The sequence below is a fragment of the Artemia franciscana genome, chromosome 2 (assembly GCF_032884065.1).
Source record: "Artemia franciscana chromosome 2, ASM3288406v1, whole genome shotgun sequence".
In the NCBI taxonomy this organism is placed as follows: Eukaryota; Metazoa; Arthropoda; class Branchiopoda; order Anostraca; family Artemiidae; genus Artemia; species Artemia franciscana.
The window spans coordinates 6,297,540-6,315,183 of record NC_088864.1 but is presented as its reverse complement, the minus strand read 5'-3'; the positions used below and the strand labels follow the sequence as shown (position 1 = coordinate 6,315,183).

At 33.7% G+C, this 17,644-nt stretch overlaps 1 protein-coding gene across 1 annotated transcript in view; it reads left to right on the top strand.

The window, feature by feature from the left end:
* The first annotated feature begins 387 nt into the window (after positions 1-387).
* Positions 388-17,644, top strand: part of LOC136036549 (zinc finger protein 79-like) — a 31,200-nt gene continuing 13,943 nt past the window's right edge. The window contains exons 1-2 of the mRNA XM_065718854.1: positions 388-444; positions 2,216-2,285. Of these exons, the coding sequence (XP_065574926.1) occupies positions 2,276-2,285 (10 nt within the window). The 5' untranslated portion in view covers positions 388-444; positions 2,216-2,275. The remainder of the gene's footprint in view (positions 445-2,215; positions 2,286-17,644) is intronic.

The following is a 17,644-nucleotide window of genomic DNA, read 5'->3' as shown; positions in this document are numbered from 1 at the left end:
AGAGTATTAAGACAATTTATCACAATAAAAAATATCCAAAGCATCTTGAATGGAATGACTTAAAAAGGCAAATGACAACCACAATTTGAAATCTTACAATTAAACTTCTGGCCACACAAATTGTATTAGGCTACCCAGCTCTGAAATAATTGCTGAAGCTGTATTTGCCTGTAAAATTTGAGACAGGCCCAAAGTCCTAGCCTCTTCCTTGTCAAAACTTCACATAGCATTAAAACAATAATTACACGTGACCAATGTTGTTATTATTCGCAATTAATCTTGCCGTATTAAGTGACACGTGGCCAGACAAGTATTTGTTGCTATCTTTTAGGGGTTAAACCTCGATTAGTAAAAATCCCATTGGACAAGTAAAGAAACGCACCCAGATTGGCAGAATCAAGATATAGACCTATCATTAGGCAAATTTCAGGAGAAGCAGTGGAGGTGGGTACTTAAAAATAAGTTCCTGGGACATACTTTAGCCTGTAGAAACATCCCTGAAAGATTCATTTTCCTAACCTAAACCTTTTCCATGGTAGCTATTAATAGCCAAAGTAGAATTTTACCCCTACTTTACCTTAAAAATCCAGTTGAAAACAAGAATCTAAACAAACATAGACTATATAATATAGGCATTGTGCTAATCATTCTACTTTTTTCAAACTAAAAATTAGCCTAGAGTATGGTTTAGAAACTAGGCCTGTATAGGTCAGCATATAGCATGGGGTATGCCAAACATTAGAAATATATTGCGAAGAGTTTGCACTGGGTATGCCAAATGCTTCAAATAATCTATTTCTAGGAACTGCATTTTCAGAACTAAAGGCAGAGAAAAAGCAACAAGCAAATGAAAATTTAGGAATGCTGTTTTTTCAAAATTTTCAATAGGTAATAGACCTGTCATGTAGGCAAATTTCAGGGCCCTCTAGAGGGAGAAGGAGTGGAGATGGGTACTTTAAGATACCTTCCCAGGACATACTTTGGCCTGTAGACCCATCCCTGAAAGTTTTGTTCTCCTAACCTAAACCCTTTCTGAGATAGCAAGAAGTCCATTAACTAGAATTTTACCAAAACTAGGCCTATTTAGGCCAGCATATGGTGTTCCAAACATTTGAAATATAATACAAAGAGTATGCACTGGGTATGCCAAATGCTACAAATAATCTATTTCTATATTAGGCATGTGTCTGTAATAGACTTGTCTGCCATTCAGAAAAGGGGTATGTTCAAATAATTAATAGTGAGGTAATATGCTATGTACTAGACAAGCTAAAATACAACACTTGGAATATGGTACCTAAAATTCTATGGATTTTTACCGGTCCCCAGTAAGGTCCACAAGTTTTTCTGGGTTATCACTCCTTTAACACGTAACCACTCCAGGGACTGATGGCCTACTCTTGAAATCTGGGCAATCTTTTTGTGGAGTAATGGCCTAGTCAGAGTCATCACTCTTCAGACTGATCACTCAGATTCAAGAATGGATCATCAGTCCATAGAGAGGTCAGCCAGATTTCAAGAATAGGTCATTACTCTATCAAGAGATCATTCAGATTTCAAGAATAGGCTATCAGTCCCTGGAGTGATGACTTCTCAAATGAGTGGTCACCCATAAAGACCTCTGGACCCCACTGCTGGTTTGGCCTGGTTTGAGTAAGTGAGCAATAGTTGCTTTTTATGCAGATATTATAGCTTCTTATATATGGTCTAAAGTGCAGCCACACAACAAAAGTGGTGTTCAACTCACCTGTAAACCCACCACCAAACTAAGGGCACATAACAGTCATAGCATAACTAGTCTCTTTGAATGTATTTTCTATGCATTTCCTTTCTTTGTGTTTTCCTTGAGAAGCGTGGTATATGACAGGCTTCTCTCTGACTAGAGAAATGAGCATGTCTTCAGCTTCAATATTCCACCTTTCTCAATATGTTTAAAAGTTTTGCTCTGAAACTCTTTCCCTATTGGTCAACTTTACAAAAAAAGGTTAACTAAAGTTTAACTTTTATATTTGCTCTCGTAAAGTTATAAAGAAGTTTAACAAAGCAACTTCATGAAGCTTACCAACAAATTTACGAACCTTACAAACGCCATGTGAGCCTTGTATAAAAGTAAAAAGACGAACGTTTCACAAAATTCTCATATGAGTTTTACTTTTGCTTTGCCAAGAGCTTTCAAAAGAAGTGTCAAGTAACTTTTTATTATCTTCTTTTTCAGCAGACATGGGCTTTTCAGTTGAGACTACTCAGTTCTTTTCCTTTTGACTCACTCTGTGAGATGGACAGTGGTAATTAATAGGTTATTTATTATTTATCTTGAATCTGCTTAGATATCTTGCAGCAAAACCTTTGATTCTAGAAGTTGAGATATAAGAAGATAAATAGTGATTTCTGAGCTCTGTGTGCTGGTATAGTCAGTTAGACTCTTAGCTGATAGTGAAATTTTGTGATGTTTGAAACATTCTAACAGTTTAAATTGCAGGGTAAATTGTGCAGACATCAGCATATTACATTCAAATAGGCAATGGTCAATTGTTTCATTTTTAACAACTGCAAAGGGAGAAGAGGGAACTTCGCCACTTAAATTAGGGAACTGACATGAAAATGCTTGAAAATTTAGCCACTTTGAGCCCAACCAAATTCTATGATAAATCTTAAAAAGGTGCTTATTGGGGAAAGGTGATAGGATTGGATTATTCTTATTTAACAGAACCTCTGGTAGTCTCCAGCGGTAAATATCTCTAATGGGGATTGGTCTCCTACTTGTCTGTCAATATTTAAAGCATTTTTTTTTGCAATTTCACATGCCTTATGGTTACCAACTAACCATACTGGAGATAAGTTCTTATTTCTTTTGAAGCGATATTATCACTATTCTTAAAGCATTGTCCTAATTGGCGTAATAAGGTGTATTAAGACTTGGGGTAATAATGCTTTTTGTTGGAGCGAGCTGTAATAATGCAAAGAGCGCTAATAAGGCGTAATAAGGGAGAATAGATCTCGAATCTATTTTGGCTTATGTAGAGCCGATCAGATCCTTTTGATTGGTTCTGCTGTGAGCCAAGGAAAGTACAGGAAGATTGAAAAATAGTTTACTTGTACAAGAGAGAGAGAGAGAGAGAGAGAGAGAGAGAGAGAGAGAGAGAGAGAGAGAGAGAGAGAGAGAGAGAGAGAGAGAGAGAGAGAGAGAGAGAGGGGGGGAGAGAGAGAGAGAGAGAGAGAGAGAGAGAGAGAGAGAGAGAGAGAGAGAGAGAGAGAGAGAGAGAGAGAGAGAGAGAGAGAGAGAGAGAGAGAGAGAGAGAGAGAGGGAGAGAGAGAGAGAGAGAGAGTGAGAGAGAGAGAGATGGCTTACTGGAACAGCAAGTCATACATGTTTTGGGAATTGTCCATAGAATCTGTTAAAGAAAAGAGAAAGCTGTACATAAAATCCGATAAACTGTATAGCAACAGGGAAGCTGTCAAATACTCATGGGTAGCTATTGGTGCTCAGATGGAAAGATCTGGATATGAGAGAGGCATACACGGTTTTATGGAAGAGGTAGTAGTATTAGTAGAAGGGGACTCAAATGAATAGAGATTGAAATTTCTAGATCCCTTTTGAAGATTCAAAAGTGATCAAACTGAAAATACATCCCCCCTCTCCACCAAGCCTGTTTTCTTCAAATGTTTTGTTCAAAATTGACCAAAGATCATATGACAAAACTCTGGGTCTCAAACAGCCCAGAAAACCTGGGGGTAAAGGTTTTAAACTATGCCCTGGGGACATATGCGTTTTTTTATAGAAGGGGTTGTCGCATAAACTTCGGAAGGGGCTCATTCAATTGGAAATTTAAAGCTCTAGTTCCCTTTTTAAGATTAATAGGAAGTGGAGGGCAATTAGGGCCCCTGCCTTCTTTTCTCCAAATCAATCTGATCGAATTATTTAAAGAGCCATTTTGTCAAAATGAGTTCAAAAATTACGTAACAAAACTCTGGGGCCAAAACAACTTCCTAGAGTTCGGGGCAGACGTTGTAAATTATATCCTGGGGCATATATGGTTTTTCATACAAGGGTTTTTTAAAATAGTTCGAAGATCAGGTAAGTGTGACCCCCATCCTGATAATAAAAACAAATTCAACAATATTTTATTCCAAAGCTTAAGAAAACAAATCCTTGGCCAAAGCCCCCACCCTCAATAGAAAACTTACTAACGACGTGCGTTTGACACACTCACACACACTCAAACACACACTCACACACACACAAACGCGTGCGCGCGCATGAAAAACCCTATAGGCCCCCCGGATATTATTTACAACCTCTGCCCTGGACTCATGGGGGTGGTTTTGACCCCAGAGTTTTTGTTACCTCATTTTTGAACTTGTTTTAACAAAATGGCTCTCTAAATAATTTGATCAAATAGATTTTGGGAAAATAAAGCAGGGACCCTTATTGTCCAAACAGACACATATTTCGTGTGTGGTCGTTTCCCCAATTCGACCTTCTGCGGAGGAGTGTTGGGACGGTTACTTTGGAAAAATTAGAAAAAACGAGGTATTTTTAACTTACGAACGAGTGATCGGAACCTAATGAAATTTTATGTTTAGAAGGACCTCGTAACTCAGATCTATGATTCTAAATCCCGATCAAATCCAGTGTTATTGGTGGGGGGGAGCGTTGTAGTGGAGAACCAGAAATCTTGGAAAACGCTTAGAGTGAAATGATCGGGATAAAACTTGGTGGGAAGGATATGTACAAGTCCTAGATACGTGATTGACATACCCAGACCGGATCCGCTCTTTTTGGGGTAGTTGGGGGATGTACTAGTTTGGGCACTTCCAGATAACCTAGGATGATGAAAGTTGGCAGGCATATCAGGAACACGAGTAGATTAAATTAGAAATAGTCTCTTCCCAAATTTGACCATCTGAAGGGGGCGAGCGAACAAGATAAATGAGAAGAATTTATTTGCAAATAAAACAAATGATCGTTCTTTTTATGTATGGCGTGTGATCAAGGGGCATGATTCTCACTTAGGGTGCGAGAGGTCTCCGGTTCGAATCCCAGACCACCCCAGTTTTTACGTGAAGAAGATCCGAAACTAGATACATGATCAATATAGTGATTGCTGAAAATTGGCAGGCGTATGACGGACAGGAACAGATTAAATTAGAAATAGTCACTTCTCCGATTTGACCATTTAGGGGCAGTGGAAGGAAGGTTTATTTGGAAACATTAGAACGAATGAAGTAATTTTTACTTACGAACGAGTTATCGAATCTTAATGAAATTAGATATTTAATAGTATCTCGTCTCCAAGAGCTCACATTTTAACTCCCAACCAGATCCAGTGACATTGGGGGGAGTTGGAGGGAGAAACCAGAAACCTTTAAAATGCTTAGAATGGAGAGATCTTAATGAAACTTAGTGGAAAGAAGCTCTTGGCTCTGCCAAATTCGCCACAAGGGCCTTATGAGTTTTTTGCTCTTGTTTTTTAATCCAAAGTTTTGCAGCTACCCAAAACAATTTTACCTTCAAATTTACCATTTACATTCTATTAGATCTTCCTCTTTTAGTTACAATAACTTCCAATAGTTGTTGTAAGATTTCCTATCCTTCATTTCTAATTTGATTTATCCCTCCGTATAAGTTTTGAATGTTTAAGGTTTCATTTTTGCTCTTTTGTTAGATTAGAATAACTTATTTTTAAAGCTAATACAATTATCACTACGAGGGAGAAAAGAGGGATGGGAAAAAAATTAGTTGTTAAAACATATCGAAATATATACTGTTTTTTTTAACTATGTAGACTTTTAGAGCATATTAAAGGATTTATTTTTGTTTTTGGTATTTTAAGCTTTGATATTTTGACTTATCCGCTTTTTGTTTGTTTTTTTTTTACTCTGTAGACTATCAAAACATACTGAAATGCATGTTTTTGTATTTGGTTTTCTTATTTAGATTTTTTTGTTGATTCATTTTCTTTTTGTTCTTAACTTCCTTTACATTTAAAAAGAATCTTTTTTTAAAGAAGCTTTTAAATTTTTAGCTTACTTTTCATCAAATGTTTCTGGACTACACTTACAGGATAATAGGTCACTAGTTATTTCAAAGAATCCATCTACGAAAAATTTCTCGAATGGATGTGGATCAGAATATGAAGGAAAATGCTTGAAAATGAGAAAACAGGATTAAAAAGTTTCCTGCAAAGTTTAAGATATAGAAAATTGGATAGATATAAAAAAAACTCATAAAGGAAAAAAAATATATTTATGCGAGGTATGTGATAAGATATTTTCTCGAATGCATGATTTGAACCGGCGCCGTAGAGTCCATACAGGTAAGAAGCCGTTTAAATGCGATGTATTTACAAAATGCTTTCTGACCTGAGTAGTTTGTACACGCATCGAAGAATTCATACGGGTGAGAAACCATTTAAAAGTGATGTTTGTTACCAAACCTTTTCTCAAGGAGGAAACTTGAACCAGCACCAAAGAATAAATACAGGTGAGAAGCCGTTTAAATGTGATTTTTGTGACCATTTCTCGAGTAGGACATTTGAACCAGTACCAAAACAATGCTTTCGGCTGAGAAATCGTTTAGATATATGGACTAGGTTTAGAGCTATATTGACTAGCAACAAGTCCTTTCACCTCTTCGACTTCTTCAGAAAAGCTAGCCACTGGATGCACTATTCTCCTCCAGTCAGCAAACAATGAATACATGCAATTATGTACAATAATACACCATTATTGATTGTGGGAAGTGCGAGTACCTGAGCTACCTATCCCCAGTAGTTTAGGGCCACTAGACCGGCCGGTACCAATACGGATCTTCCTGCTCAATCCCGCTCTCTTCTGCACAATTAAAAACTATAGATAAATCACATTCTTTTAAAATTGACTTCTTCAAGCTTTAATAGTTACTAAACAATATTTTTCTTCTTTGAGATATCAATTGATGCCTTAAATATCTTACGACCAATATCCCAGGACAGGTTAAAATGCAAGATAGCTGTATAATTATTTGGAATCTTAGCCAAGGAGCAGAAACGCTTTAGAGCAATAGTCTCCTCATTCTGAAACTGGCATTCAAATAATACATGCTGGATTGTTTCATCTACTGAAAAGCAGACTCGGCATAAAGGGGAATGATGTGACTTCCAATTAAATAGCAGGATATTTAGAAGTAGGACACCTGATTTTAGCCGGTAATATAGCACCGTATTTAATCTTGTATGAAATGGAGATAAAATTAATTTACTGTGATTAAAATTTGATCGTTGCCTGATAATATCTCGTGAACCGAGGTCGAAGGAAGGACTAGGAATTAACATGGAAGCCTTTGCTGCTAGAGAATCGGTCATATCATTATATTTGATGCCTTTATGACTTTGAACATGTTGAAAATAAACCTCATTGCCGCTGATATTATGATTAAGAATCTGTCTTCTAATATTATCTAAATCCTTGTCATTAGCAATTCTATTAATATTTCGGATCAATAGTAATGCTGAGTCCATTATCAGATTGCATTTTACAGTTTATAAGTGCATTCAAGGCCAGGCAAATGGCACATAATTCAGTTGACAAGATAGAAGATCCCAATGGGAGAGGAGAATAGATGTTCAAATTCAGGAATGGGATACATGCTCCTGGTCCAGCGCTTTCCCTCTGGACAGATCCATCTGTATATATTTTTCTATAGTTAGGATACGCCTTTGAGATCTGTTCAGCCAAAATAGTCTTGATCTCATAATTAGGAATCAAGTCTTTACTAATAGAAATAAGTTCTACTTGACAGCCTGGAGAGATAAATTCAACCTTGACAACTCATTTCTTATGGAGGGGACTCAGTAAAGGGATATGCATAAGGAGTTTTGATTTTGAAATTTATTCCATGATGAATGGGCACTGGGACAGGCTGACTTCCCAGCAAAGGTATGTCCATAAACAGCATGCTTGGTTCCATTAGCCAGGATTTGCGAAATATATTTAATCCTTAGACTGGATGCTCTTTCACTTAGGGACGCCAATCCCGACAGTAGTTTAACTTTGACAGAGGAGTATGCTTATGCATGCCCAAAGTTAGTCAAATAATAGAATTTTGTAAAGATTCAACGATTTTGAATGAGGATGGAGAACGAGCTGAAAAAATTCGAATCCCATATTCTATATTTGAACGAATATATAATTTGTAAAAATCAAAAATAATTTTTGGGGGACATCCCCACTTACTTCCAGCAAGTCTCTTTAGAATACAAAGTCTAAAAGAGTACAAAGTCTCTTTAGAATACAAGATGTTTTCTCGCAACGAAAATTTGAACAAACAGCAAAGACTGCATACGGGTGAAAAATAGTTTTAGTGTCATTAAGGGCTTAATGAAGAATTAATGCCCCTCTCGAATTGATTATATGAAAAGAAACAGAATTGCGCATTGTTTAAAGCTGAAATGCATAATAATCAGGATTTGAAGCAAAATAACATTTATCCAAGAAAGAAAGGTATAATTAGTTGACATTAATTTCAAATAGGTCCACAAAAAAAAAGATGAAAAGAATAAGAAGACAAAAGAAACGGAAACCGTGAATCAATTGGAAAAAATTTATGACTCACGTGTTTCTTTTTCTTGTTTACAAATTACCCTCACTGATTTACTTTGGTTTCAATTGAAAAAAAGAACTCAGTTGTGTTCAAATTGCTTGGAAATTCCATTTGTCTGTACTTAAAAAGTTTGTTTCGGTACTTGAAACTGAAAAATATTATATATCCTTCAGCATTTCAATGTGTTTTGATATTAAAATGCATTAAAATTTTTACTCTCTGAGTTACTTTGTTATTTTTATAATTCTCTATTTTGTTTGCTAGCCCAAGTATACCTCAATTTTTTTTTATGGACGGGGCTTGCAAATGATGAAATTTACGTTAACTCATATCCTTGGAAAAAGGTTACCAGGTTTTTTGAAAAACAGAGACTTGTTTATTTGTCTTACTATTTGCGCACGTGCTGGCCTCAAACGAGATTCAAAGTAGAACCCAAATTTTTTTCGATTGGTATAGGATGAGGAACACCAATGACAATAGTCTTTTTATTTACATTTTCTGAACTTGTGTCAACATGTTTATGGTGTAAGAGGGCTCTTATGTACTGAAAAAATAGTAAAAGAGCAAGTCCCCTCCTCCCGAAAGATGGACTCAATATGTTTGTTTTGAATTTTTTAGTGAGCAGTTTAACAAAGGATCAATGCCAAAAAATGATTTGTTTGACTTCTTTTAGGGCGTAAAAAACTGATCTGATTTAAAGTTACTACTGTAAGTACCTTTGCTAAGCATATCCTAAAGTATTCTTTCCTTCACTAGGAAATTGGCTTAAATTAGCATGTCTTTAAGGATGATTGACTCCCCTTACCCCCCTCCCCCCAAGGTAAGGCGGCGAGCTGTGAAATTTGATCACTATTTACATATAGTATTGGCTATTGGAATGTCTACAGATATTTTTCAAGGAGAATTTATCTATCGGGGGGGGGGGGGGTCATTGAGAGGATCTTTCCGCGGGCAGAAGGGTATTTTCCATGAAGGAACAGCTTGATTTCGTAGCATTAAAAAAAACAATCAGTAATTAAATATAAATGTTTTTTTTTAGCTGAGAGTGACCGAAGATTTAACTATTATTTGATGCGTGGAATAAGGAATGGAAAATAAAGCTTGACTTGCAAAAACCTTTTAAACATTCCAAATTTTGTTTAAAATAGTTTCAAAAGACATGTGCTTTTATAACTTGCAAACCTAAATAATAAGTGTGAAGACAGATGTCAGGATTTACAGACGCGACAACATACAAAAATTACAGTTTTTGTAGATTCTTGACTTCAAACATTACAGTTTGGAGCATAGAGAAGAAATTCTGGAAGCTCCATCCAATTAAACCAATAACAACAAAATAATTACAGTGTTAAAAGACTAATCTACTCACAACTTAAATCAATTAACTAAGCTAAGGTCAAAGGTTAACCCCGAACAAATGTAAAAACTTGCTTGAACTAGACTTGCAAATTATAAGTCTTATTTTATATGGGTAATACAAACATTATGATGTAAAGGTTGGTTGAGGCTAGGTCTAAAAAATAGCCTGGCTCTGGCTTCAAATAACCTTAAGAAAGTCTTCTTTGAAGGAAAAACTTACTACAAAAGAGTGATTGATCTTAACTGAATATCATAATCAAAAATCCAAATATAATGTTTCCTTAACTGTAGACTATATTTGCTCTTTGCCTGCCTAATTTTTGAAAATAGGCAAAGGTTTATAATAGCCTAGCTTCTCTTCAGAAGGAGACATGTCAGAACAAAAGAGAGAAAATTTAGGTAAATTTATAGCAAACAGTATTACTGGCTTTTGTATAAAGTGAATATACTACCCAATGCCTTTTTTATGCTCTTTACAAATATCATAATCGCTTCTACCGGAAATTAAGATTTAAGCACTTTTTGACCTCTTAAAAATGACCTAAATATTGGGTATAACAAAGACTAAGAAAATTGGTCTCAGACCTTAAATACTTTATAACATTGATCTCATACTTACTGTTTCATTATAAATCCATTTTTTTAAATTTTATGTAATCCAAAAGCACTGATTTCCAATTTTATTTTGGATAAATCAATTTTTTCCAATGTTATAATGTTTTCTTCTTCCCTGGCATCAAATTTTAAATAAAAGCATGCGTTTTTGGTCAAAAATATGAAAGCCGGCTATTATGAACACCAGTTATACTGTTTGCTATAAATTTAACTATATTAGATACAGTAATTGTTAGTTTATGCAATGGTTAGTTCACGTATTTAATATATGCTATGCTTTACCCCCACTCCCTGATGTGCAAATATATAGCCCAAATTAGTTTCTAAACTATTACAGATTTGCAATTTCAAATATCCTATTATTTTGTAAAAAACGACTGAAAACGCATGCTTTAATTGAAATTTCGGCGACAAGGAAGAAGAAAACACTCTAACATTGATATTTATATAATAATTTATTTATCCAATTTAATCATGGAAAATCAGTGCTTGTGGATAATATAACATTAAAAAAATGGATTTATAATGAAACGGTAAGTTTGAGTCTAATGTTATAAAGTTTGAGACCAATGTTTAAGCCTTTTTTTATACCCCATATTTAGGTTATTTTTAAGAGGTCAAAAAGTGCTTAAATCTGAATTTCTGGTTGAATCGATTATGATATTTGTAAAGAGCCTAAAAAAAGGCATCAAGTGGTATATTCACTTTATACGAAAGCCAGTAATACTGTTTGCTATAATTTTACCAAAATTTAAAGGTAAAATTCTACTTTAGCTACTGATGGCTATCTTCGAAAGGTGTTAGGTTAGTTTGACATTTTATACAGTATATGATATGATTTTCATTTTTTTTGATTTATGATTCTGTTTTTTGATGATGTGATTTTTACAAAGTAGAAAATTTAAGTTTGCACTTTTGTGTTTTGTCATAAATGGTCTGAAAGACTTATTTCTCTAATTCACATTATCTAAAATACCCCTTTCTCAGAACTCCTGTCTCATTCCCATTTATTCATATTCATTAATATGCTCAAACTTAAATCATTCAAAGCAAAGCAGTTCTATTGCCAAAAAGCAGCTATCCACTATCTTGGAACATACCAGAAAGCTATTCAAATTTCGCATGAAAATTTGATGTAAATTTACAAAAAAAGGCAGGAAGGAGAAAATCCATTAGAGGAAGAAGAATAAATTTTTTTGCCAGTATTTTTTTAATTTTTTCGCTGTTAGTTTAGGGTACTTGACTTGACTACAGTAAAACAGCTATTATTCCTGACTAGCGACTACTCTTATATTTCTTTCCAAAAATTTGAACAAAATGGAGACTAAATCTTGGCCTATATAAACATTTGATGGTCAACTATAGTTCAGTTAAATATCCAAGCAATGTAAATTAACACATGCAAATTCCCAGCAAAGCATAGGCTTCTAGCTATAAAAAGAATTATAATTGTTATTTAACTCCTTATATAGACATTGATTTCAATACAAAACACCCCTGACTTTATTTTAAATACATTTAAAAATTTGAAGGAAATATGTTGAATGATCAAATGATAACTTTTAATTATTGTAAAGTGGTGTAGGAGTGGTCAGAACAGTAGGAGAAGCTGCAGGCATGACAGCACCCATGGGCATGCAAATTTTTTGACTTGATTTCTTTTTTAGCAAAATAACCTCCTTTTAAGCCTTGATTTGTGCTCTTTTAGAAATTGGCATTATATATATATATATATATATATATATATATATATATATATATATATATATATATATATATATATATATATATATATTTATATATATATATATATTTATATATATATAAATATATATTTCTTATATTATATTATAATATAATATATATATCCTATATAATATAATATAATATAATATAATATAATATATATATTATAATATAATATATATATCCTAATGAGCCCTTATGTTGGGTGTTGCCTCTGAATTATTTGTCTATATTATTTTTTCTATGGTTTGGTAAATGACGACTTATACTTATTGACGACATGACTGCCTGTCCATGGATTATTCTTTATGGTTGATTGTGTGTGGCTATGCTGTTTGACCTATGTGATTGTATGGATGAGTAGGGTTAAGGCCTCATTCAAGTGCTGGTCTATATTAATCACTAATTTAGGAAAACAGTCTTCCTTTTCTCCTTCTGTCTCCTTTTTTTTTTTTTTTTTTTTTTTTTTTTTTTTTTTTTTTTTTTTTTTTTGTGTTTGTGCTGTAGCATTGGTGATTTCTCTTTTCATGATATATATTATATATATATATATATATATATATATATATATATATATATATATATATATATATATATATATATATATGTATGTATATATATATATATATATATATATATATATATATATATTTATATATATATATATATATATATATGTATATATATATATATATATATATATATATATATATATATATATATATATATATATATATATATATATATATATATCTTTTTTCTCCACTTTTATCTTTGACTTGTTCTAGTTGTTTAGTTGTTGCTAAGGTAGGTATTGTAACTGTATGTTTCTTTGTGCTTGATATTTGCTTATCATTAGTTGAAACATTTTCCCATAGGCCATACCTTGACTGAGGTACCCATGCCTTTAACCTTTTGCAAAAGGACTCATAATGCTTGGCATTTTATGCTTATCTTTGTTTCTTGATTAATTTTGCCTGCATCATAGATACAAAAATGACACAAACACTACTGAGAGAAATACAAAGTACTCTAGTAAAATATGCTCATAAATATGATGTTACTCGTGTGATTTTTTTCTTAAAACTAAGACTCTTAAAAAAAGTTCTCAAACTTGTGACCCAGCCAAACAGAAAGCAGGATAACATGCCAGAAATGCTACTTGTCAGTTTTCATGAGATATCGTGGGAAATTTGTCAGCAGTTTTTTTTTCAAAAATCCAATCCTTAAATTTTGAGGGATTTCCCCCTAAAATCTCTCTATTTCCCTGAATAAAATTGTTTGTTGGAAATAATTATTGCCCAGTGTAGCCATCCATAGTGATTGATTGCTAGTGACTATTGTTTTTTCTTACTTAATATAATTTTTCATTACTTTCCAAAATTTTTGTCTCAATTATTTTCATAAATCAAAAACCAGATAATGACCTTTCTCCTTATGTTAGTAAAAGCATAATGTTCATAAGATTATACAATTTCATCAAAAATTTTCTTTAGAGTAGTGGTGAAGAATTTTTATCTGAAAATGTTTATGTTCAGTGTAATACTGAACATTCATGCTGAAAGTGTTTTTTAGACAGCTCAATAATGAGTTTTAATTTTGTTTTCTTTTGGAATTCTATTTAATTTTCAAATTTCTGAGTTAGAGTATACATTCATTCTCAAATGAAAAAGGTTTATTTTAGGATACCATTATAAAATGAAAGTATGGTTCATATATAGAGAAATGGGAAAATTTTATGGTATATCTATAGATATTCTCAAAACTAAGCTATCAATTAGGTGAGTATACCACTCAATGCATTTCTCATGTTCTTTTGAAAGATAACAATCATTTTATTTAGAAACTTAATAGACTCTATATTATAATACCCTTTACTCTTAATTTCATGGTTCTTGGTATCTACCAAGCAGAATTCTACCAATTGCAGAATTTCAATTGCAAATTCTGTCAATTGGTCTGTCTGTCTCTCCTGGTTTTGCTACTTTAGGTACTTCCAGGTAAGCTAGGATGATGAAATTTGGTAGGCGTATCAGGAACCAGGCCAGCTTAAATTAGAAATTGTCGTTTCTCCGAATCAACGACCTGGGGGAGGAGTGGGGGACAGTTAAATCAGAAAAATTAGAAAAAACGGGTATTTTTAACTTACGAACGGGTGATTGGATCTTAATGAATTTGAAGTTTGGAAGGATACCGTGTCTCAAAGCTCGTACTTCAAATCCCGACCAAACCCGGTCACATTGGGGGGAGTTAGGGGGCCTAAAATCTTGGAAAATGCCTAGAGTGGAGGGATTGGGATGAAACTGGGTGGGGAAAATATGCACAAATCCTATTTGTATGATTGACATAACCCGAACAGATCCGCTTACTTTGGGGGAGTTGGGGGGAGGGTTAGTTCTGAAAAATTAGAAAAAATGAGGTATTTTTAACTTATGAAGGAGTGATCGGATCTTAATGAAACTTGATGTTTGGAAGGATATCGCGTCTCAGAGCTCTCATTATGAATCCTGACTGTATCCGGTGGCATTGCGGGGAGTTGGGGGGGGGTTAAAATCCTGACAAACGCTTAGAGTGGAGGGTTTGGGATGAAACTTGATGGAAAAATAAGCACAAGTCCTAGATACGTGATTGACATAACCAGAACGGATCCGACCTCTTTTGGGGAGTTGGGGGAAGGATAATTCTTAAAAATTAGAAAAAATGAGGGATTTTTAACTTATTAAGGGGTTATTGGATCTTAATGAAATTTCATATTTAGAAGGTCCTCATAATTCAGATCTCTTATTTTATATCCCTACTGGATCCAGTGTCATTGGGGGGGGGGGGGCTGGAAATCTTGGAAAACGCTTAAAGCAGAGAGATCAGGATGAAACTTGGTGAGAAGAATAAGCACAAGTCCAAGATACGTGACTGACATAACCGGACTGGATCCGCTCTCTTTGGTTTAGTTGGAGGAGGAGTAATACGGAAAAATTAGAAAAAATGAGGCATGTGAAACTTACAAACAGGTGATCACATCTTAATGAGATTTGATATTTAGAAGGATCTTATGCTTAAGAACTCTCATTTTGAATCCCGACCAGACCCGGTGACATTGGGGAGAGTTGGAGGAGGAAACTGGAAATCTTGGAAAACGCTTAGAGTGGAGAGATCAGGATGAAACTTGATGGGAAGAATAAGCACGAGTCCAAGGCACGTGACTGATATAACCGGACTGGATCCGCTCTTTTTGGTTGAGTTGGAGGGGGAGTAATACGGAAGAATTAGAAAAAATAAGGTATTTGTAACTTACAAACAGGTGATCAGTTCTTAATGAGATTTGATATTTAGAAGGATCTTAATGCTTAAGAACTCTCATTTTAAATCCAACAGGTGATCAGATCTTAATGAAATTTGATATTTAGAAGGATCTTGTGCTTAAGATCTCTCGTTTTAAATCCTGACCAGATCCGGTGACAGGATTTCCTTCTCCGGTTGAACGAGGAAACTGGAAATCTTGGAAAACGCTTAGAGTGGAGAGATCAGGATGAAACTTGATGGGAATAATAAGCAAAAGTTATAGATATGCGATTGAAATAATTGGAACGGATCCGTTCTCTTTGGGGAAGCTGGGGGTTGTTAAACTAAAAAAATTGAGGTATTTTTAACTTAAGAATGGGTGACCTGATCTAAATGAAATTTGATATTTAGAAGGAACTCATGTCTCAGAGCTCTTATTTCATATCCCAACAAGATCTGTTGACATTTGAGGGGGGAAACCGGAAATCTCGGTAAACGCTTATAAATGTTGTAGATACGTGATTGACGTAACTGGACTGGATCCGCTCTCTTTGGGGGAGTTAGGGGGGTCGGTTCTTTGGTAAGTTTGGTGCTTTTGGATATGTTAGGATGATGAAAATTAGTAGGCGTGTCAAGGAGCAGCACAAATTAACTTGATAAAGTCGTTTTCTTTGATTCGACTATCTGGGGGGCTGAAGGGAGAGGAAAAATTAGAAAAATTGGGGTATTTTTAACTTACGAGTGGGTGATTGGATATAAGTGAATTTGGATATTTAGAAGGACCTTGTGACTCAGAGCTCTTATCTTAAATCCCTACCGGATTAAGGCTCTGATTTTCCTTTTAAGGCAATCTATCAATTCTTACAATTTTGGCAACAGTTCATACCATATTAGCTCTTAGCTCTTGTTAACTATTAAACAGTGCTAAAATATTGATCTAAAACTTAAAAGTCAAGATTTGTGGCCTTTTTCCAAATTTAGATATTTAGACTTTTTTTATTGAGATATAAGATATTTGTTATCTATATATTATTTTTTTTTCTATTTTTAATTCATGATTCGTGGCAAACATTTGAGAACTAACATTCCAGATGCTTCTGCTTTTGTTTACTTGTTATCAACTATTTCCTTTGATTTTTTTTTAAATAGATGGATTATATTCCTTTATTTCTGAAATTACATTCCTTCATATTAACATATTCCCAATCAGTGCTGCAACAAGTACTCCAAATTTTTACTTAAGTATCAAGTATTAAGTACTCAGTGTCTTTTTTTTTTATATTATTACTTAAATATCAAGTATATAAGTACTTGCCAAATTTTACTTAAGTATCAATATATCAAGTATATATATATATATATATATATATATATATATATAGTATATATATATATATATATATATATATATATATATATATATATATATATATATATATATATATATATATATATATATATATATATATATATATATATATATATATATATATATATGTATTTCTGATATAAAGCCCATGCTACCTTTTTTTAAAGCCATTCTGAAGGCTTCTTAGCCCCTTCCCTTGCCTATAAAATGTCCCCTGTCAATCCTCTCTTTGAAATCTTAATCAAGAACCAGAATTTCCGTTTTTATTATTTTTAACTGTTTCCCTTGTTCGACTGGTACATACCCAATGAAGTCCAAGAAAATAATATTAACGAATTTTCAAAACAACGGCTTGAAAGAAAAAGACTATCAAAACATTAAGTGCAGTAAAAAAACTTCTGATTGAATCAGACAGATCACATGACAGGATTAATACAGTAAACATAGAGTTGAACTTCTGGAGATTTGCGTTCAGTCAAATCTGGCATTTTTGAAAAAATAGAGGGTTATTCTGAAACATGTCTGAATAGTGGAAAAAATATTGAAAATAGAAAAATAAACTTTGGATTGGCTTTAAAACAGATAAAAGGTAATAAAGTAATTCATTCTCTGATTCAATAAGCAAAAACCTTGACAACAAAAAAACTCAAATTTAAAAGTAAGGAGCCAAGTGAGTCAGTTGTAGACTTTTTAAT